Source organism: Balaenoptera musculus, chromosome 8 (genome assembly GCF_009873245.2).
Source record: "Balaenoptera musculus isolate JJ_BM4_2016_0621 chromosome 8, mBalMus1.pri.v3, whole genome shotgun sequence".
Lineage (NCBI taxonomy): Eukaryota > Metazoa > Chordata > Mammalia > Artiodactyla > Balaenopteridae > Balaenoptera > Balaenoptera musculus.
The window spans coordinates 58,344,631-58,364,807 of NC_045792.1; the positions used below are offsets into that span (position 1 = coordinate 58,344,631).

General features: G+C 58.0%; 1 protein-coding gene across 5 annotated transcripts in view; it reads left to right on the forward strand.

Moving 5' to 3' along the window:
• The window catches only part of ARAP1 (ArfGAP with RhoGAP domain, ankyrin repeat and PH domain 1), a 63,294-nt gene extending 43,367 nt beyond the window's left edge, over positions 1-19,927 (forward strand). For 2 of the 5 annotated variants that reach the window (XM_036861693.1, XM_036861695.1), the window contains 22 exons: positions 1,152-1,334; positions 2,422-2,596; positions 3,808-3,942; positions 5,674-5,809; positions 6,084-6,186; positions 7,055-7,250; positions 7,526-7,577; positions 7,684-7,847; positions 8,012-8,245; positions 8,591-8,696; positions 9,103-9,250; positions 9,339-9,425; positions 9,513-9,581; positions 9,902-10,019; positions 11,715-11,828; positions 12,082-12,227; positions 12,772-12,804; positions 16,440-16,522; positions 17,309-17,359; positions 17,530-17,593; positions 18,977-19,126; positions 19,378-19,927. In XM_036861693.1, the coding sequence (XP_036717588.1) occupies positions 1,152-1,334; positions 2,422-2,596; positions 3,808-3,942; positions 5,674-5,809; positions 6,084-6,186; positions 7,055-7,250; positions 7,526-7,577; positions 7,684-7,847; positions 8,012-8,245; positions 8,591-8,696; positions 9,103-9,250; positions 9,339-9,425; positions 9,513-9,581; positions 9,902-10,019; positions 11,715-11,828; positions 12,082-12,227; positions 12,772-12,804; positions 16,440-16,522; positions 17,309-17,359; positions 17,530-17,593; positions 18,977-19,126; positions 19,378-19,395 (2,565 nt within the window). In that variant the 3' untranslated portion in view covers positions 19,396-19,927. The remainder of the gene's footprint in view (positions 1-1,151; positions 1,335-2,421; positions 2,597-3,807; positions 3,943-5,673; positions 5,810-6,083; positions 6,187-7,054; positions 7,251-7,525; positions 7,578-7,683; positions 7,848-8,011; positions 8,246-8,590; positions 8,697-9,102; positions 9,251-9,338; positions 9,426-9,512; positions 9,582-9,901; positions 10,020-11,714; positions 11,829-12,081; positions 12,228-12,771; positions 12,805-16,439; positions 16,523-17,308; positions 17,360-17,529; positions 17,594-18,976; positions 19,127-19,377) is intronic. The other 3 variants (XM_036861692.1, XM_036861694.1, XM_036861691.1) reach the window with 2 other exon arrangements.
• Positions 19,928-20,177: the final 250 nt, after the last annotated feature.

The window sequence follows — 20,177 nt, forward strand, 5'->3', positions numbered from 1 at the left end:
ACCCCAGCACCCTGGAGCTAGAAGAGACCTTTGGGATCATCTAGGGGGTGGGATTTTGGAAAAGCTGATTTTTGGCAAAGTCAGCAAACTGGCCAGTGAGCTAAGAATGTTTTTACAATTTTAAAAGGTTGCTTAAAAAAACAAACAACAAAAAAAAAACACCAAGAGGAATATGCCACAGAGACTGTGTCCTGCAAAGCCTAAAATATTTACTTCATTTTATCTCTACTCATGTGCACCAATGGGTGTGAGTATGTCCATTTGGGGGATGCTCACACGTGTACATTTGTGCCTGTGTACTTGGGGTTGCCAGGTACTGATATGTGTGGTAGTTACAGGGGAGAACCTGCAACAGGAGGCTGGACCAGGGCCCGACCACACATGGCCTTCCTGACAGCCCCAGCCAAGCTGCAGACTTCAGAGTAATTTGGGTGTCATATCCCCTGTGAGTTAGGGTTAGAATCCCCAGTTTACAGATGAGGACGTTGAGGCCCAGGGAGAGAAAATAACTTGCCCAAAGCCACAGAGTGAGTCAGTGGCGCCTGGGACTGTTTCCTCTTTGTTCTCTGCTCTGACCCCAGCACCCCACGCAGGCCCTGACAAACAGGCAAGGTGGGAGGCCCAGGAAATGGCTGTGGAATGAGTGATTGGCAGAATGAAAGAATGAATAAACTAGTCCCCCGAATGCCAGACTCTTGTGCACAGTCTGCCCTCACCCCTCTTCCCCTGAGCCCAGAGAGGAATGTCAGGGACAGGAGATGTTTCCAAAATCCCTGTCCACCCAGTTGGCTGACGGGTTAGCCGCCACCCCCCGACACCCCACCCCCAGCTGTGATAGTCTCAGGAATGCAGAGTTCCAGATGTGGGACTGGGTGGGGAAGTAGCAAGGCCCCCAGCCAGGCACCAGGCCTGGGGCGTCCACCTGTCAGACTGTCTGCCTCTTGTCCTAGGGACTGGGCTCAGGCCCAGCGTTGGTGGGGGAGCACCCATAGCCACCAGCAGGCCAGGCTGTCCCTCAGCTTCCCTGATGGGAAAGTGGGCAGGTGGCCTGGCTCTTCCAGCCCCTCACCTAACAACCTCAAAACCAACATTTTGCGGGGCATGGGCCCCTGGCTGTAGGCTCCCTTCTAACCTCTTGCCCACACCCGCAGCTCTTCTTACAGCTGGGCAATGCTGCTGGGAACCACTTCTGGGCAGCCAACGTGCCGCCCAGTGAGGCTCTGCAGCCCAGCAGCAGCCCTGGTGCCCGGCGGTGCCACCTAGAGGCCAAATACCATGAGGGCAAGTACCGACGCTACCATCCGCTCTTTGGCAACCAGGAGGAGCTGGACAAGGTCAGGGCACTGGGCCTGTGAGGCCTCCTAAAACACCCCCATTATTCATGCGCCCCCCCATTCCTCACTCTATTTCAGCCCATCTTTTCCACTAGCTCAGAGTGATGAGTGGCCCTGTAGGGAAACTGAGGCCCAGAGGGCAGAAGAACCCTGCCTAAGCCACAGGGACAGTTGGGACAAAGCAGGGAGGAGCCAGGCCTGACCCTTGGGCCAAGGCCACGTCCCCAGCATCTGTCTGCCTCCCTCCCCTCCTGATTCCTCTGTCTCCTCACCCCATCCTTCTCCTTCTGAATCCTGCCAAAAGGAGTGAACTTGATGGGGATGCTATTTCCTGTCAGGCTCATGAAAAACAGCTGGCTGCTCCAGCCCATCCCCATCCACACCCCACTCAAGATGAGGCCCCTCATGGGCCCCAGGCCCTGACAGGCCGGGAGCCAAGCCCTGTCCCTGGTCTGGCTTGGCCTGAGTGGGAGGTTGCCTGCTCTGAGGCAGAGAGATGCCACTTGTGACTTCTGGTCAACCTTCAGCCCTTCCCCCAAGCAGCCCCACCCAGTCAGGCTCAGTCCAGCTAGAAGCCCAGTGGGAGCCAGGCCTCCACCTCCCAGGAACCCAGGCGTCCAGCCCCCAGCCCAGCCCAGTCTAGCCCGCCAGCCAGGAGGGGCGGCAACTCCCATTGGTTGGGAGGGATGGGCAGGCGGTGAGGAATTCAAATGTGGGAGGAATGAGCTACAAAGCACCCCCCTCTGGCCTTCCACAAGGCAGAGGGAGCTTGAGATCCTCTAGAGAACACAACTGGTGGCTGACAGGGTCCCAGGGGGCTGTCAGCAGGGTGAGGCCTGGACTGCTAGGACCCCTGGCCTCTGTGGGGATGCCCCTGCCCCCCCTCACTCCTCTTGGCTTTTCTTTTCCTCCTCCTGTCTTTCTTCCTCCCTTTCTTCTCTTTCACACTGCGGGTGGGCCCCTAACCTGGTTGACTCCTTCCTCTTCCCGACCCCGCACCCCGACCCCGCCGCAGCACGACCCCTGTCCCACTTGCCTCTCACTCTGGCTTAGGCTGACCCTCCCCACTCCTCTCGCCTCCTCCCAGGCCCTGTGTGCCGCAGTCACAACCTCAGACCTGGCTGAGACCCAGGCGCTCCTGGGCTGTGGGGCTGGGGTCAACTGCTTCTCGGGGGACCCTGAAGTCCCCACGCCCCTGGCTCTCGCCGAGCAGGCGGGACAGACACTGCAGATGGAATTCCTTCGAAACAACCGGACCACAGGTGAGTGGCTGGTGGGACCATCCTCCTCAAGGGATGAGGCCTCCCTGCTGCCAGGGTCTGGCCCTTTGGAGGGGATGCCAGTTGTTGGGTGCCAGGGGCTGGGTATTGTCCTGTGAGGTTTGATTTACATACCACTTGAGCTATAATGACAACTTCTCCAGGGGCCCTGGTGTAAGAGTGTGTGTGACGTTTCGGGTATGCACGTCAGTGTACATCTGTGCCTCTGGCTTCCCCTTCCCACGCGTGTTCGTTTGTATCTCCCTTTGTGTCTCCGTCTCTGCATCTCTTTGTGTATTTGTGGGTTTCTCCCTGACCCACAGTGTGGGACCTCGGGGTGGCATCCGTGTGCCGGTGTCCGTGTGTCTCTGAGTTGCTGTGGCTCTGCTTCCTTGCCCCTGGGAGTGTCGAGGGTGTTGGGGTTTGTGCATGTGCAGAGAGAGCGTGTCTGCGCTGCTGTCGGGGGGAGGTGCTGCCTTTCTCTGTGTGCAGGGGACTCGCCACAGCAGCCCTGTCTGCCGTTCTCTCTGGGTGGGGCTCTGTTGCAGACGGGTTGGGTCCCGTTTGGCTCCCGGTCTCGGGGTAGCTGAGGAGGGGGTGGTGGGGGTGAGCGCTGCTGGTCATGGCCCAGCGCTAGCCTCTGGGGCCACATCCTAGGACTGAGGGTGGAGATCTGCGGCCAGGGCTCTGGGCTCAGGGCCATGGGTGGGTGGGGTGCGCCGGGCTGGAGAGAGCCCAGGTGTCCGGGGAAGGCACAGGAGACCACCCAGCTGGCTTGGGCTTTGGGACTGCTGGGAGCAGGGCTGGAGCCAGGCTGCTTCCTTAGGCTTTGCGTTGTCTGAGACAAGCTCCCTCTGGGGATTGTTGGTGAGTTTGCTCGAGGCCCCCCCCCCCCCATTCTAGTGTGCTGGTCCTGTGCCTCCAACAGGAAGAGCTGGGCTGGGGAGTCAGGGGAGCTCCCTGGGAGGAGAGGTACTGGAGCCGGGCCTTGTGAGTGGGATTGAATTCGCACAAGTGGGGAAAGGTGGAGAATGGCTTAGGCAAAACCCTGAATGTGGCAGTAAGAGCCCAGGAGTGCTAGTCAGGGAACGGTGCTGGGGAGGGAGGGGCGGGTGACTTGAGTGCCAGCTTAAATACCCAGCCCAGGTGGGGGCGAGGGGGACACCCTTGGATGGTGAGCATGACCAGCCACTCTTTCCCCCCTTCCCAAAAAGAGGTACCTCGGCTGGACTCAATGAGGCCCCCGGAAAAGCACTACTCAGTTGTCTTGCCAACTGTGAGCCACAGTGGCTTCCTCTACAAGACCGCTTCTGCCGGGAAGCTGCTACAGGACCGCCGGGCCCGGGAAGGTGGGTGCCGGGCCAGAGCCCACCCTGGCCATGGCATTCTGGCATGGTGGCAGGGCCAGAGAAGCCAGAGCTGGCCAGGCTGGGTGATCCATGAGGGCGCCAAGTGCACTCTGGCAGTCACCCTGCAGGGCTTCCTGGGTGTGGTCTCAGGTACACAGTTGGTGATTAATAAATGGGCTGATCGGGGTGGGAGTAGAGCATGGCACTGCAGAGCAAGTCACTGCCAGAGTTTCCTTTAAAACAAAGAAGACTTTATTGAGTACCTATTAGGTGTGGGCCCTGTTTTGGACATCTGGTATTTGGAGCACGTGGATGCTAGGAAGTTTGAGGACGAAGCTTAAAGGTCTGTCTGTCTATCACCTCAGCCTTCCATTTGCTCCCAACTCTGAGTAAAATCCACAGTCCTTATTACCACGTCCCACAAGGACCTGCACATCAGCCTCCCCACCCCATTACCTCTCTGACTCTTCTTCCCTCACTCACTCTGCTCCAGCTTTACTGGCCTCCTTGCTGTTTCTCAAACATAACATTCATGCTCACCAGACCCTTTGTACTTGCTGTTCCCTCTGCCCAAAATGCTTTTCCCTAAATATCTGCATGGTTAGTCTCTCACTTCAAACAGGTCTCTGTTTAAATGTCACTCCTCGAAGACTTCATTCCCCACCACTTAATCCAAAATAGCAAGCCCTACTTTCACACTACTTATCTGACATTATTTATGGGTCTATTTATTGATTCTCTGTGCCCTACTGGAATATAAACTTCTCTTGGCCAGCGCTGTAGCCCCCAGCACCTAGAACAGTGTCTAGCACACAGTGGGCCCTTGCAAATGTCTGCAGGATGAGGAGTGACTGAGGCAGGGCTGGCGCTCCTGGAGGGAGCCCAGCCTGGGAGGCAGACTCTGGGACACACTGCCTGCAGAGGGCAAATGTCATGTCCTCGTAGCCAGGATGAGAGACAGTATCTGCTGTGTGAGCATTGTTGAGGCCGTTGCTCACTGCATCCTCAGCACCCCCGGATGAAGCCCTCCAGCTCCCAAACAGATTTCTTTGGAACTCTGTGTTACTCACCACCTCACTGCCCCTGGGGCACTGCCCCTAGTCTACCTTCCTCTGCCTGCTAATGTCATTTATGTAACTGCCTGGGTCATCCTTTTTTCACCCTGGGTGCCAGGAAGCTCTGAGCCAGTGTGATGCTCAATGCTGTGAACTATACGAGCCTGCATGGCCTTGACAATCTGTTCTTTCTCCTACTTTCCTGGTCCAGATTCCCATTTCTTTTCCTTTATGGGATCTTGTCAGTCTCCTCAGAGTCACTATAGGAGGAAGCAGAGTATAGAACAATGGGTCCTGCTGGCAAAGGAGGGTGGGGGACAGGAGGCTATGGTATGAAAGGCTTCCTATGGCATTTGGGCTGGCCTTGAAGGATAGAGGGTGTGGGTGAAGGGAACAGGGTGAGCAAAAGCAGGGAGTGTGGGGTGTGTGTGCAGGAGTGATCAGAGAGGTGGCCGGGGAGGTGGGCAGGGGCAGACCTGGCAGGTCCACGGGAGAGGTGTGGGCTGGGCTGGGTTGGTGGAGCTACAGGGAGGAGGATGGATTTGGGGGAAGCTTGTGAGTTAGAATGGAGAGGACATGGGTCAGGTGGGAGTGGAGGCCCAGGGAGGATGCAGAGGTAGTGTTCAGGTGAGGGTGGAGGGCTCCCTCATGGTTCCCCTGCCCAACTTCTCCCCAGAATTCAGCCGACGCTGGTGTGTGCTTAGCGACGGGGTCCTGAGCTACTATGAGAATGAGCGGGCAGTGACCCCCAACGGGGAGATTCGGGCCAGCGAGATTGTGTGTCTGGCAGTGCCCACTCCCAACACCCATGGGTGAGCACCCCTGGGCAGAATCACAGACTGTTATTGATGTAAAGTCCAACCCTCCATTGGGGAGACAGGGAAACAGAGAGGGGCAGGACCTCCCCAGGGTCGGACAGCAAGCTGGGGCTGTGCAGGGGCTAAACCAGGTTTCCCGAGGCCCTAGCCTAAGGCTTTTCTCCCACCTCGTAGGGGGCCAGGGGAAGGGTAGTCACAAGGGCAGTGTGGCGGGTGAGGGGGCAGTGCTGGGTGGAGTGGGCCTGAATCCCGGCCTGTGTATCTACAGTTTTGAGCACACCTTTGAGGTGTACACAGAAGGAGAGCGGCTGTACCTGTTTGGGCTGGAGAGCGCAGAGCTGGCTCGTGAGTGGGTCAAGTGCATTGCTAAGGTGGGCCTGGGTGAGCAGGCGGGTGTGGGAGGAGTCTGTCAGGGCCCAGGGTAGGACCTCCTGGCCAATCCCCTGTATCCCAGCTTTCCCACCGCATGGATCAGGGGCTGGATGGAGGGCAGCAGACACAGAGCCAAGGCCCTGATGTGATCTGCAGCTCCCTGGTGGTGGGGGAGGTCAGGAGACCTATCTCAACTATGTGGAAGGAGGGCCGTGGGTCTTGCACTCCCTAGGTGCTCAATATATGTTTAATAATGAATGACAGGCAGAGCCATCCTAGGATGGACAGTGCTGTCTCCAGGGGGAGCGCCTTGTCCTGGAGGAAGGAGGCAGGAAGGCTGCAGAGGAGAGCTCTGCCCTGGGGACTAGAATCAGGTGCCCTCTGGCTCTCCTGTGCCGTGAGGGCCTGTGACTCTCATTCTCTTGTTCATCGATCAGTCACCTGTGAGCCTCCTGACAGTCAGTCCTCAGAGCCCCGGGGATCCAGATGAACCGGTCTTGATCCCAGCTCCTCAGTGGCTCCCATGCTGGTAGGGGAGACAGATGGGGTCCAAACAGCAAAAACTGTAATTGGTGCTACAACAGAGGGCAAGAATGCCTTGGTGCCATGTGGCCCCAGAGAAGGGACATCCCTAATGGTGTCTGGGAAGGTGTTCCAGAGGAGGGCATATCTGAGTGAGTATGAAGTGGGACATGATACCCAACTTAGTTCACTGCTGGGTTCTGCCCTGGGGGAGAGAGAGGAGACAGTTGGGTGGAAAACAAGTACATGCCCACAAGCCAAAGAGCTGGGGTATCCAGGGTGGGCAGTGCTGTTGGCTGATGCAGCCTCCCTGGCTATCTCCCCTTTCCCTGGCCTCCCCACCAGGCATTCGTGCCTCCCCTGGCTGAGGATCTGCTGGCCCGGGATTTTGAAAGGCTTGGGCGCCTACCCTACAAAGCTGGCCTGAGCCTACAGCGGGCCCAGGAGGGCTGGTTCTCCCTCATCGGCTCCGAGCTCCATGCTGTCTTCCCAGAGGGGCCCTGCGAGGAGCCGCTGCAGCTTCGGAAACTACAGGAGCTTTGTGCGTACACCTGGACCTGGGCCCCAATCTCCGGGGCACCCTATCCTGGGCTCCCAGGCCCCAGCCCCTCCCCAGAAGTTTGAACTCTACCCTAGCCTGGCCAGAAGGAGCCAACCTGCCCTCTCATGTCCTCTCCTGTCCTTGGGGTGCATCTCAGCCACCCCAGGGGTTGGTGGGTGTGTCCCAGGGGTGTGTGGACCCAGAGAGCCTCAGCAGGGAGCGGGCTGTGGACCATGAACAAGGCCTGGGCCTCACCTCAACCCATCCCTCCACAGCCGTCCAAGGGGACAGCGAGAACCAGGTGCTGGTGCTGGTGGAGCGACGGAGGTGAGCTCTGGCCTCCCTGAGGGGCTCTGAGAAGCCTGGAAAGTCTGACAGGCCTGGGAGGGGTGGGGCAGGGGTAGGTTCCCAAGTGACTGACTCCCTGGCCCAGGACGCTGTACATCCAGGGGGAGCGGCGGCTGGACTTCACGGGCTGGCTGGGAGCCATCCAGAAAGCAGCGGCCAGCTCAGGGGACACGCTGTCGGAGCAGCAGCTTGGAGACTCGGATATCCCGGTGATTGTGTACCGCTGTGTGGACTACATCACTCAGTGCGGTGAGCCCCGCCCCCGTGGCACAGGCCCCGCCCCTCCCCGCCTCGAGAGACTTTTACCTCCTGCCCCAGAGGCCAAGCCTCGCCTTCCTGGGATCTCCCTGAAAGCCGTGAGGCCCTCCCCTTGACCAATGCTCCTGGCCCCTCACGTCTGGCTCCGCCCCCAGCTCAGCCCCACCCCTCTCCAGGCCTGACGTCTGAGGGCATCTACCGCAAATGTGGGCAGACATCAAAGACACAGCGGCTGCTGGAGAGCCTGCGGCTGGACGCTCGCTCTGTGCGCCTCAAGGAGGGCGAGCAGCACGTGGACGACGTCTCCTCGGCGCTCAAGCGCTTCCTGCGAGATCTGCCCGATGGGCTCTTTACTCGAGTCCAGCGCCTAGCCTGGCTGGAGGCCTCAGGTGGGCCCTGCAGCCCGTGCCCAGCCTGAGACCAGGCCAGTGCTGCTGACTTGTACACTCTGATCTCAGTTTTCCCTCCCCTCCCCATCATGCACTTGGACTAGGCATGCCCCAGTGGTGGGCTCCAGTCCTTCTCCCTCCTTTCTTCTTATTCCCATTGTCACTCTATACAGAGCCAGGGTCCCTTGGAGAATTCTTTGTCTTTGCTGCATGGCTGGCCTGATTTGACTTGGAGAGGGGCAGGGAGTGGTGTCACCTAGGATGAGAGGCAGGGCAGCCAGAGGGGTGGGACAGGGGAGGTGGTTACAAGAGGGTTCCTGACCTGATCCATCTCCCCCCACCCAGAGATTGAGGATGAAGAGGAGAAGGTCTCCAGGTACCGAGGGCTACTGGCGCGTCTGCCCCCAGTCAACCGGGCCACGGTGAAAGCCCTTATCAGCCACTTGTACTGGTGAGAAGCGGCACTACTGGGGGGCTGGGGTAGAAAAGACTCTTCTATTCCCAATCTGGCTGACTGTTCTCCCCTGGGAACCAGGTGGGCCTGGGAACTGAATGTTGCCTTATGATGTGCTCTGGTCTTGGACACTTTGTCTCCCAGCTTACTTCCTGCAGGGTGGGAGAATAGAGGCGGTTTCAGCTGGCGGACAGATCTCTCAGTTTCCCAGCCCTACTTCTCCCCAGGACCCAAGACATGGCCAGAAAGACTGTCCCCTCGTCTCCTTAACTACTTGTCCTCTCTGACTGGGACCTTCCCTGGCCTCTCTCCAGGGGCCACTCATGGGCTTGTCAGGAATTGGGAAGGTGAGGTGGGGAAGTACTGGGCTGACTCCTCAAGGCTTCCCTCCTTCCCTGTCCAGCGTCCAGTGCTTCTCAGACACGAACCAGATGAACACGCACAACCTGGCTATTGTGTTTGGGCCCACACTCTTCCAGACAGATGGGCAGGACTACAAGGCCGGCCGCGTGGTGGAAGACCTCATCAGCCACTATGTGATGGTGTTTAGTGTGCGTCCCCAGCCAGTGGGCAGTGGAAGGCAGAACTCAGCCCCTGGGCGGCAGTGACCATCTGTCCCTGTCCCTCTCCCTTTCCCAGGTGGATGAGGAGGAGCTGAGGAAGCAGCGGGAGGAGATCACTGCCATTGTGAAGATGCGTGTGGCTGGCACTGCTAGTGGGACTCAGGTGAAGGACAGGGCCTGGGGTGGGGGGCTCAGGCCAGCCGCCTGCACCTGCTCCCCAGGCCTCCAGCTGAGCCCTGTCTCCCCACAGCATGCCGGTGACTTCATCTGCACTGTGTACCTGGAGGAAAAGAAGGCGGAGACAGAGCAACATGTCAAGGTGAGGGCCAGGGACCTAGAAGCTAAGGGGCCGGGAGAGTCAGGCTGGACTGGGTACAGGCTCAGATGACCAGGGGAGCACAGCTTCCATGCTAAGGGAAGCCCTGGTTTGGGACCTGTATCTGGCTGGTGCCAGGGCCTGTCTCTTTCCCTTCTCCCCACCTAGCTCATCAGGACTACTCAGACACCCCCCTGCATCCCAGGACTCCAGAGGACCCTGAGAGGGGTGGGCTTGGCCCCTGGATCACACAGCAGGGTTGTGGCAGAGCAGGGGCTGGGGATGGGGTAGGCTGATCTCCTCCTCCTCCTGGGTCCCCACAGATCCCAGCATCCATGACAGCTGAGGAGCTCACCCTGGAGATCTTGGATCGCAGGAATGTGGGCATCAGGGAGAAGGACTATTGGACCTGCTTCGAGGTCAACGAGAGGGAGGAGGCAGGTGGGTGACCACAGGATTGGTGCAGGAAATGGGGCGGCCCCAGTCTGTCCTCCTCTACCCCACAGTGTGCTGACAGTGGTGGCAAAGGGGGTTTTAGATGATGGATGTTGCTGTCATGCTGTGATCTCAGTGATGGTGGTGGTGATGTGCTGACAGGGGTTCAGGTGATGTGGCTGATGGAAGGGACTGTGAAGGGGTAGATGGTGTCGGCTATGGCGCTTTCTCAGGTGTCGGTGAGAATGGTGTTGCTTGCAAGGGTGGAGATGCTGAATTTGATAGTGGGATTGTGAGTGACAGCATTGGTGGTGAGGGGGGTAGTGGGTGGTGATGAGCATGCAGAAGGAGTGGGGTGGGGTGGTGCTGGTGGTGTGGTGAAGGGGCCATCGTGGTGAAGGGGAGTGATAAAGGCATTTTAGGGTGAAGGATGGTCTCAGTGGCAGTGGAGGATGAGGGCGTATCTGTTCATTTGTTTTACTGTTATTTGTTGAGTGCCAGGCACTGGGCAGGGGAGCCAGACACACAGTCCCTACCCTTTTGGGGGTAGTCTGGTATGGAATAGAGACACTAGTCCCATGATCACACCAGTAAACGCACAACTACAGCAGTGTTAACTGCTGTGAAGGAAAGGGCCACAATGCCACCAGAGCTTTTTTAAAATTTTTATTATTCATTTATTTATTTATTTTTGCTGCATTGGGTCTTTGTTGCTGCGCGGGCTTTCTCTAGTTGTGGCGGGCGGTGAGCGGGGGCTACTCTTCTTTGCGGTGCACGGGCTCCTCATTGCGGTGGCTTTTCTTTCTCGCGGAGCACGGGCTCTAGAGCGCAGGCTCAGTAGTTGTGGCGCACGGGCTCAGTTGCTCCGCGGCATGTGGGATCTTCCCAGACCAGGGATCAAACCCGTGTCTCCTGCATTGGCAGGTGGATTCTTAACCACTGCGCCACTAGGGAAGTCCGTCAGCAGAGCATATAACAGGGTCTTTGGCTTTGGAGTCCCTGGGTTAGGAGGTTAAGGAAGAGTAGGGGTTCCTTGGTGAAGAAGAGGGGAAAGTACTTCGAGGCAGTGGGAACAGCATGGGCAAAGGCCCTGTGGTGGCTAGGGACACCATCCTTTCAAGGAGCTTAAGATAAGGGCAGTGAGAGGTTGTGGCACGGGATGGGGCTGGAGATAGAGGCGGAGGCCTCCCTCAGGGCCTGACAACAATGCAAGTCCATTGAAGGGTTAGTGGTTGGGAGCTTGAAAAGATTGCTCCTTAACTGCTGGGTAGAGAGACGTGGGGAGAGGGGATGAGAGCACACAGCAGAGACTGCTTCAGAGGCCACAGTATTGGTCCAAGAAGATGGGATCATGGGCCAGGGTGGCTGCAAGTAGATGGACAGAAGCAGAGAGATTCGACACATGGAGGCTGAGAGGGAGGAGGGTTTGTTTCTGGCTTGGGTGGCCTGGGGGGTGGTGCCGGTTTCCCTGATGAGGACACACAGGGAATATCACCGGCTTGGTTTTGGACATGTTGGGTTGGAGTAGGTTTGGTCCCGGCCATGTGTGTTGGGTGTGGGAGGTGGTCAGGGCAGCGATGTGGCGCTAGGAGGCAGAGGGAGTGGACGGTGCCCTTGGGCACGTAGGTGATGTGTGTCCGTGGGCCAGCCCTCAGTGCTGTCAGGCCAAGTGGCCCTGGTGACGGTGCGCCCTCTCCCCAGAGCGCCCCCTGCACTTTGCGGAGAAGGTGCTGCCCATCCTGCATGGGCTGGGCACGGACAGCTACCTGGTGGTGAAGAAGCACCAGTCCATGGAGGCCATGCTGCTGTACCTAGGTAGGTGGTGTCCCTGGATGGGTGGTGCCTACAGGGTTGGGCAACCTGGTGGTGGGTCCCTCCATCCGGAGCTGGGGCGAGATCTGGTGGCGCCAGGCAGGAACAGCTCAGGCAGAGGGCGCCAGGCGGGCAGGCCTCTTCGGAGGCTGGGGCAGGATGGAGCAGTTTCCTTCATCCTGGGACCCTGCCCTGGGTGTCTGTGTCTGTGGGCAGGGGGTTGGTGCAGCCTGTGCCCACTCCACTCCTCCCCCAGCCAGCCATGTGGGCGAAACCAAGCACGGCATGATGAAGTTCCGAGAGGACCGCAGCCTCCTGGGCCTGGGCCTGCCCTCAGGTGGCTTCCACGATCGCTACTTCATCCTCAACAGCAGCTGCCTGCGGCTCTACAAGGAGGTCCGGGTACGTGATCCTGCTGGGTCCTGCCCCGAGGTGGGCACCTGCACCCGAGTGTGCTCAGACACCCGAGCACAAGTGTCCCCCTGGGCCTAACAATGGGAGCATCCCCATCGCGGGGTCTTGGGGTGGCACAGCAGTTGGGGGGAGCTGTGGACTCTCAGAGACCCTCCTGCTGTGGCTCTCGGTGATCACATGGCTTTGCCCTGGAGCCCTACTAGGCCCTGGTACCTGGATGCCATCACATCAGGCGTGTGCTGCTCACCTGTGCCTGGTCATGGCACCCACAAGAACATGCTACGTGGTGACAGCCCCAAGTTGTGGCCTGTGCATGCCTTGTTGCTTTATAGGCCATACCCCATCCCGGCCCACTCCATGCCCATGCTGTCCACATGCCGGGCATCCTCCCAGACCAGACGCCATCTCCGTCCTAGCACTGCCCCCGCTGCCCCAGCATACAAGCCACATCCCGCCATGCACCACTACACACACTGTCCTAGCTCTGGACCTGGGCCTCCTTCTTCCGTAACCCTGATCCTCTATCAAACAGAGCCAGAGGCCATGGAGCGGGGCCCCTGAGACCGTGAGTAGCTGTGGGTCAACTGCCAGCTGCCTTACACCTCCTGGGGGCCAAGTGAGCCTAGTGGGAGCATGGGGACACAGCCAGAGCTCCTGGCCGTCTCCAGGCATGGTTTCCCGGCCTCCACCCTAGGGCTTGTGGCCTAGGCTCCTTCTCTTCATCCCCAACCCTACGCCAGAGTCCTTCCCCCAAGATAAGGTCCCCCATCAGTGCGATGCTCTAGACTTTTCCAAAAGATTCAGGGTGGAGGCTGTGGAGCCAGTTAATGGAAGCCCCTAGGTTTGAATTAGAGCTCTGATCTTCACCTCCTGTCACCCCTGGAACCACCCTCTTTCCAGCCCTGGAGAGAGTTCCAGGGCTATTAGAATGTCCTTGCTACTGCCCTTATCTTGAAACGCAAGAGCAGGACTACAGAGGCTTGTGGTGTATTCCCCAGCTGTAGTAGCCTCCCGAGCTGGTCGCCAGCCTTTGTTTGCACACCCTGGGAGACAGGAGTTCGTCCTCTCCTCCCTTGGTGCTGCTCTATCCCTAGAATGATACTGAGTATCACTGTTCAGGTTCAGCTGAGATCTGCCTCCCATGACACTCCTGTGGATCCCAGCTGTGCCTTGGGTGCCACAGAGTATAGATGCTCTGCAGAGACAGGCAACAGAAACATGTTTCTAAGCCCAGGGGTCCAGCCTGAGCTCCTACCAGCGTCTCCCGCCCTTTCTGCCCCTTGCGTCTCCTGAGGACGTCTGGACAGACCTGGCTGCCGTGGGAGCCCAGCAGATAGAGCAGGACCCTCACCTCCCTCTCTTTGCACATTATACCTCTATTAATGCAGCCTGGGCTCCTGCTGACCCTTGTGGGGAATGCCTCGTCTTCTCTCCTTTGCCTCCCTCTGTGATCACATCCTTACTTCTGGGCCCATCCACCCCTCCAGTCAGTTTCCCTTGGTTCTGGATGCTATTTCCCTGGCCCTCTCCCTCTAGGGGTGCTTAGCCCCTTGGAATAGAACCAGACCATCAATGTGGGCAGGGAGGAGGGAGAATGGCTGAGGCACCTGGAAAAGCAGCTGCTGGTCCCTTGACATGGAGGAGAGGAGGCAGCAGAGCTAGAAAGAAGCAGATCTAATGTTTATCGAACCAGGCTTGGTGCCCAGCCTTTCACATACTGGGACATGTAATCTCACTACTGTCCTGTGTGGAGGGGTATTGTCCCTTTTTCACAGGTGAGAAAGCAGGCTTCAGGTGACTTGCCCAGGGCCATCTCTAGCCTGGGACTCGAACCCAGATTTGTTAGCCTCAAAGCTTCAGCTTTTTATTCCTTGAAATATAGGAATCAAGGCCTCATAGCAAAGGCTGGTCAGCGCAGGGCTAGATGGTGCTCTCCCCAGTGGCAGCCGGCACCTGGTCTCACAGGAGCCCTGGGAAGGTGTGTTTTGGCTACTGAGGTGTTGGTGATTCTGATATTTGCTAGCTTATGGGGCAACAGGACAGAAGATTTGGAATTGGGACAGTCCCTGGCAGTTCAGGCTATGTGAACACCCAAGCCTCGTCCTGGAGTCTCCCTGGTTAAAGACCCTGAGGCCCCTGGGAAAAGCACAGTCTAGAAAGATCTTGGTTCCAGCAGAGGTCTTTGAGCGTCAAGGAGTGAACTTCATTCCCTGCCAGTGACCTTATACCTCGGAGATGCTGCCAACATGAGCTGTTTGATCAGAAATGAAGATTACATTGACTGACGCTCCCCTTGCCCCCCAAAGTCCCCCTCAACCTTCTTGTCTTGGCCATGCTCACATCATAAGCCTGCCACGTACACGCCACACGCACCAGTACCTGAGGAAGTAGCGGCCTGAGGGTTGTTTTCTCTGATTCTGAAGGAGCCACAGCCTGGCTTGACCGCCTCCATTCCCTTAATCCTCTCCACGCCCTGACTGCAACCACTGTTCCTGTCACACGCCTGGGCCGGCTCCGCCCACTCTGGATTCACTTTACTCCTTGCTTTTAGTTCTCTTCCCCTCACACCCACAGCCCGACTTCTTCCAAGCCCACTGTCTGCTTTTCATTCCCTCAGCCTGATTCCTTCTGTACCTGCAGCTCAGTTTCCCCCACCCACATCCTTTCTCCTATCGTGCTCCGAGCTGGATGTTTTCCACGCCTGCAGCCTAACTTCTTTTACGGCCTCTGTCTCAGTCTTTCCATTCCCGCTGCCTGGTTTCTTCCAACTGCAGTCTGATTTCTTCAGTGCTCTCAGCCTTTTGTCTTCCCTGTTTGCATGCAGGCCTCTTCTTTCTTGTATTCTCCCTAGACGTTGTTTCTCCCATATCAGCAGCCTGATTTCCTTATCTCTGCCCAGTTTCCTCCCTGCCTGCAGCCCTGATCGTCCTGTGCCCGCGGCTCACCTTGTTCTGGCCCTCTTGGGCACATAGCCGTTGTCCTGCTATGTGCAGGAGATGTGGGGCTCCCCCATCAGGGGCTTGGTCATTAGGAGGACTGGGGGTGAAAGCAGGGTAAAGGTTCCTAATAAGCCCTTCTTAAACTATACCCCCTGTGATAGCACCGAAGTCTCCACTGATTCCCTAGGCAGCCCATCCTGTTGTGACCTCGCAGGGAAGTCCACCAATTCCCGAAATTCTCCATCTCCCTGGCCATCCCCTAGTCATCCCCTAGTCCCCTCTTTTTGTTCCTGCTGAGGAGCCATGCCTGGGGGTGGCTGGGAGCAATGGTGGGGAACAGTAGAGGTGGCTCAATCTTTGACCCCCAGTTTCGGTTGTGAGTCCCCCTGTCCTGCCATCCACCCTGGTGTCCCTGTTGGCACCAGGGGTGCCTGGTGGGGGCAGGGTTTCAAGCAAGTGGCTCCCAGAGCAGGAGGAAGGCTCATTAGCTTGACCTCCAACCCACTTCTTCACTGGAGGTCATTGCTCCCATCCCCCTGCCTCTGAGCCAGCCTGCTCCTTCCAAGCCCAGACCCATCTGCAGAGGCGGGGACCAGAGATGAGCATGTCAGTGATCTGGTGCCCCTCCCCAATACATTGGTCTGTCGCTTCCTGCCCTAGACCACTGGGAAGTTCTTCCTGTGGTCTACCGAACGGCCATTCTGCTTCAGCTTGAGTCATTAGCCTTCACTTTGTGGAACCAAAGAGCCAGTAACTGCTCACCTCACAAGCCTTCTGTTCACACAGTCAACCCTGGAGCCTCCATGGGGCAGGGAAGGGTGAAGAATAAATAACCTGAGACAAACAGACAGCCGAGGCTCTCAGCTCCTGTACACTCATTCAGTTTGGTGCCAAAGGGTGATGTGCAATGTGCAGACTTGTCCCTCTGCAGACAATCTGGATCAGCCGATGATATTGATACATATCAGTTCTCGATTTGCGGGGCAGCAGGGAGGGACTGGGAATCAACTGCTGTGGACATCCAGCTGCCTTGGGGACAAGGGTTGACTGTCTGATGCTGGGGCAGGGAGAGAGGCCTGGGGGCTCTGTTGAGCTAGATTGTGAGCAGGGAGGGCTTTGTCAGGAAGGCTTTCTGGAGGAGGGCTCCTGGGATGTAGAGGGGCTGGGGAGAGGGGGGAGGGAGGCACCCAGTTGGGAGATCTGCCCCAGTGCCCACCCTGACTGACTGAAGTTCCTGCTGCTTCTGCCCTCCCCCACCCAGAGTCACCGGCCTGAGAAGGAGTGGCCCGTCAGGAGTCTCAAAGTCTACCTGGGAGTGAAGAAGAAACTCCGGCCACCCACCTGGTGAGCTGGGGCTGGGGAGGTGGGTCCACAACTAGGGCCTGCGGGGCTCAGAACTGATGGGGGAGGCACAGCTGAGGGCTGTGAACTTGACAGGGGCTGGCTCATAGTTCTGAGGGTGTGGTCTCCCAGCCCAGCAGCAGCAGCAGCACCTGGAAACACATTAGAAACCCAAATTCTTGGGTACCACCCCAGACCTGCTAAATCATGTATTCTGGGGGTGGGGCCAGCAGTCTGTGCTGTCACAAGCCACCTAGGGGACTCTGATGCTTGCTCATGTTTAAGAACCATTGGCCTGGATTGAAATCCAGTTAGTCACTGACTAACTCTGGGACCTTTCTGTGCCTCACTTCCCACATCTGAGGAATGGGGAAAATAATGGCACGCCTGTTCCAAAGGGTGGTTGTATGGGTTTTTTTTCCTTCTTTTTTTAAGTGAAGTATAATTGATATGGTTGTACGTTTTAAAAGTTGAAAAGTGATGCATAGCCACTATTAACTGTTATTAACTGCAATCACTAGGCTGGGGTTTCTGGCATTCGCCTTTTACCCGCTGGCTGTGCCTGCTTCTCTCCGGGGGATAGGGCTGGGGGGTGGGGGAGCCAAGGCCCTGGGAGGCTGGCAGGGCTGTGAGAGGAAGAGGCAGAGGCCGGGATGTGCTGTGCCCGCAGAAGGACTTGAACTCTGCCCCCAGCCCTGGCCCAGGCTTCTGGGCTCTGTCCTAGGCTCTCACCGGGGCTGTGAGGCCTCTCTGGGCTGTCAAGTGATCCCACCTGCCCCTTCTCTGCAGCTGGGGCTTCACGGTGGTGCACGAGACGGAGAAACACGAGAAGCAGCAGTGGTGAGTGAGGGCCCCAGGCCGAGGAGAGATGGTAGCATGTCCGCCTTGGTTGGGTCCCCTCACTGTCCAGATTTGGGCCCTGCCCCCGAGACCCTAGGCGGGGGAACAGGGTAGGGTATCCCTGCTCAGCCAGGCCCTGGCGGCATCCAGACCTGTGCCCCACCCTGTAGGTACCTGTGCTGTGAGACGCAGATGGAGCTCCGGGAGTGGTTCGCCACTTTCCTCTTCATGCAGGTACCAGGCGCGGGGTGTGGGGTGGGTCCCGGGAGGCCTCCATTACAGAGAAGGGGTATGAGTGCTTCTTCACTGTTCAGGCCACCGATTGCTTCAGGATGTTGAGTTGCTTTTAATCCACTTGTTCGTTCATTCTCACGTAAACCCTTCCTGGTACCTGCTCTGGTCCAGCCCTGAGCCAGGCATGCTAGAGACAAAGGGTGCAGACCCCTGCCCTCGGGCACTCACTCCCCACGTGGAAAGGAAAACAGACCCAGAAGGAGCCTGTTAGAGCCCAGTGCTGTGGTGACAGAGGGAAGCCAGGGACCCTACCTCGTGGAGGTGGTGGGTGAGGTGCGGAAGGCAGCAGGGAGGAGGTATCGTGGAAGCTGAATCTTTGGGGATGAGGGAGCGTTCACCAAGCAAAGGCGGGGGTGGGGCGGCTTCGAGGCAGAGGGAAGAGTTTGCACACAGGCGTAGCAGGATTGCCCGACAGGGTGTAAAGGGAGAAGCCAGGCATGCTAGAAGTTGGCACTGGAAACGAAGTTGGGAGTAAAATCTCAGTCTTGAAGGCCATGCCAAGGAAACTGAACTTGACCTAGTCGGCAGTTTGAAGGGAGAGTTTTAAGCAAGAGTGGTGCGCAGGGTTGAGTCTGAGTCTGAGAGTTCATTCTGGGTGCGGCGTGCAGGGGAGGATGGGCTGAAGGGCCGAGCCTGGAGGTGAGGAGCCCAGTGAGGTAGCTGCTGCAGTGAGCCAGGTGGGAACAGGCTGGGGAGGACTCGAAGCCAGAGCAGGGCTAGAGGGGTGGGTTGGACTTAAAATAGGTGTTTGTTTGTTTGTCTTTTGGCCCTGCGGCATGCGGGATCTTAGTTCCCTGACCAGGGATCGAACCCGTGCCCCATGCAGTGGGAGCACGAACTCTTAACCATTGGATCACCAAGGAAATCCCAAAACAGGTTTTTAAAATGAGAGCTCAGAATTGTTTGGGGAGAAGGGAGACAAAACTGTACCAGGGCTTGGGCTGAGCTCTTTTAGCCCTGAGCTTCCTGGTAGTCAAAGTCTAAAGGGAAACAGAGCAGATTCTAGAGTTTTCTTGGTTCCTGGTGAAAGGAAGCAGACATGTTCCTCTAGAACTGTTTTCCTGGCACTGCGTTCTTGGAGCGGTTTGTTTGTGGACCTGGAAGTGAGGGTTGTTGAGTAACGTAATTGGCTTGGTTTTGCCGGGGATACAGTCATGTTCTCCTAACAGCTGCTTCTCATGTCGGCTCAGATCAAAGCTGAGGGTTTCGCCTCAGATCATAGCTGGAGGCATTTCTGGGAAGGGTGGGTGGATCCGGAGCTGAGTGTCTAGGCCAGCGAACCGAGCCCAGGCCCCAACACCCCTCCTTTGCCCTGCTGCCCAGCACGACGGCCTGGTGTGGCCCTCAGAACCCTCGCGCGTGTCCCGGGCGGTGCCTGAGGTCCGGCTGGGCAGCGTTTCGCTGATCCCCCTGCGCGGCAGTGAGAATGAGATGCGCCGGAGCGTGGCTGCCTTTACTGCGGACCCCCTTTCTGTGAGTGGCTCTCCGTTCCTGTGGGCAGGCGGCTGGGGACCTGGCTGGAGCCTGCCTTCCACCTGACTCACCTCAGCTTCTCCTCTCTGAGTGCCCTCCGGCCCTGTCCCTCCGTCCTCAGTGGGAGTCCTGACAGGCCCCTTTGGTTCACCTGGTTCACGGGAGACCCCTCTCTGCTGGCCCCTGGCCCCTGCTCCCTGTGAGTCTTCACAACGTGCTCATGGAATCTGGACTTCTGTGCCTTCCCACAGCTCCTCCGAAACGTCTGATCGCAGGTGGGACTCTGCCACCGTGAAGCCTTCGTGGGCAGACACCCTCATGCCCTGCGTGCCTGGTGTGAGCCAGCAGGGGGCGCATGAGGAAGCCGCATCCCCAGACCCCTCATCCTGACTGCAGCCTGGGGTTCCCTGGCCAGGACATGGGGGGGCAGGCAGCAGGGTCTGCCTGAGGAGGAATCCCTTACCTGCTCTGTCCAGGTGCTCAGCTCTCCTGGCCTGGCCTGCTCCCCACCCGGGCCACACACCCTGAGTTTAAGGGGTTGGAGAGATGGGCATCAGTGAGGCACTCTGGCGGACTACCATCCTTTCAGAGGCTCAAGGCCCTGGGGCCCCCGCTGGAAGGGAGCCCACCCCTTTGCCACAGACTCCAGAACAGCTCTAAAGGAGCACTCAGCTGGGGTGGGGAGGGAGCTCTTGGGTAAATGTATACAGGGCTGAGAACTGGACTTGGGGGACTTTAGCCCCCCTTCTGGTCTGGGCTTACTGGGAGGGCCTAGGCTGCCCGGTGCCCCTTCCCCACTTTGGGGACCTTTTGATAATATAAATATATCTGTATATTTTATCCCCTGGTGCTGAGGTCTATGATTGGTTGGGGGTTTCGGATGTCCCAGGGTAAGAGGGGACAGGAGGACAGGCGGTCCAGAGGTGAGTGCCTTGGATCCTGAAGCTGGGGACCTGACCCTGCTGTCTCCAGGCCCTCAGCTGTTCAGATACTCTCCCCCTGCCCCAGACAGAGCCCCAGGCTGGCTCCAAGCTGTCCTCATTGTACTCCT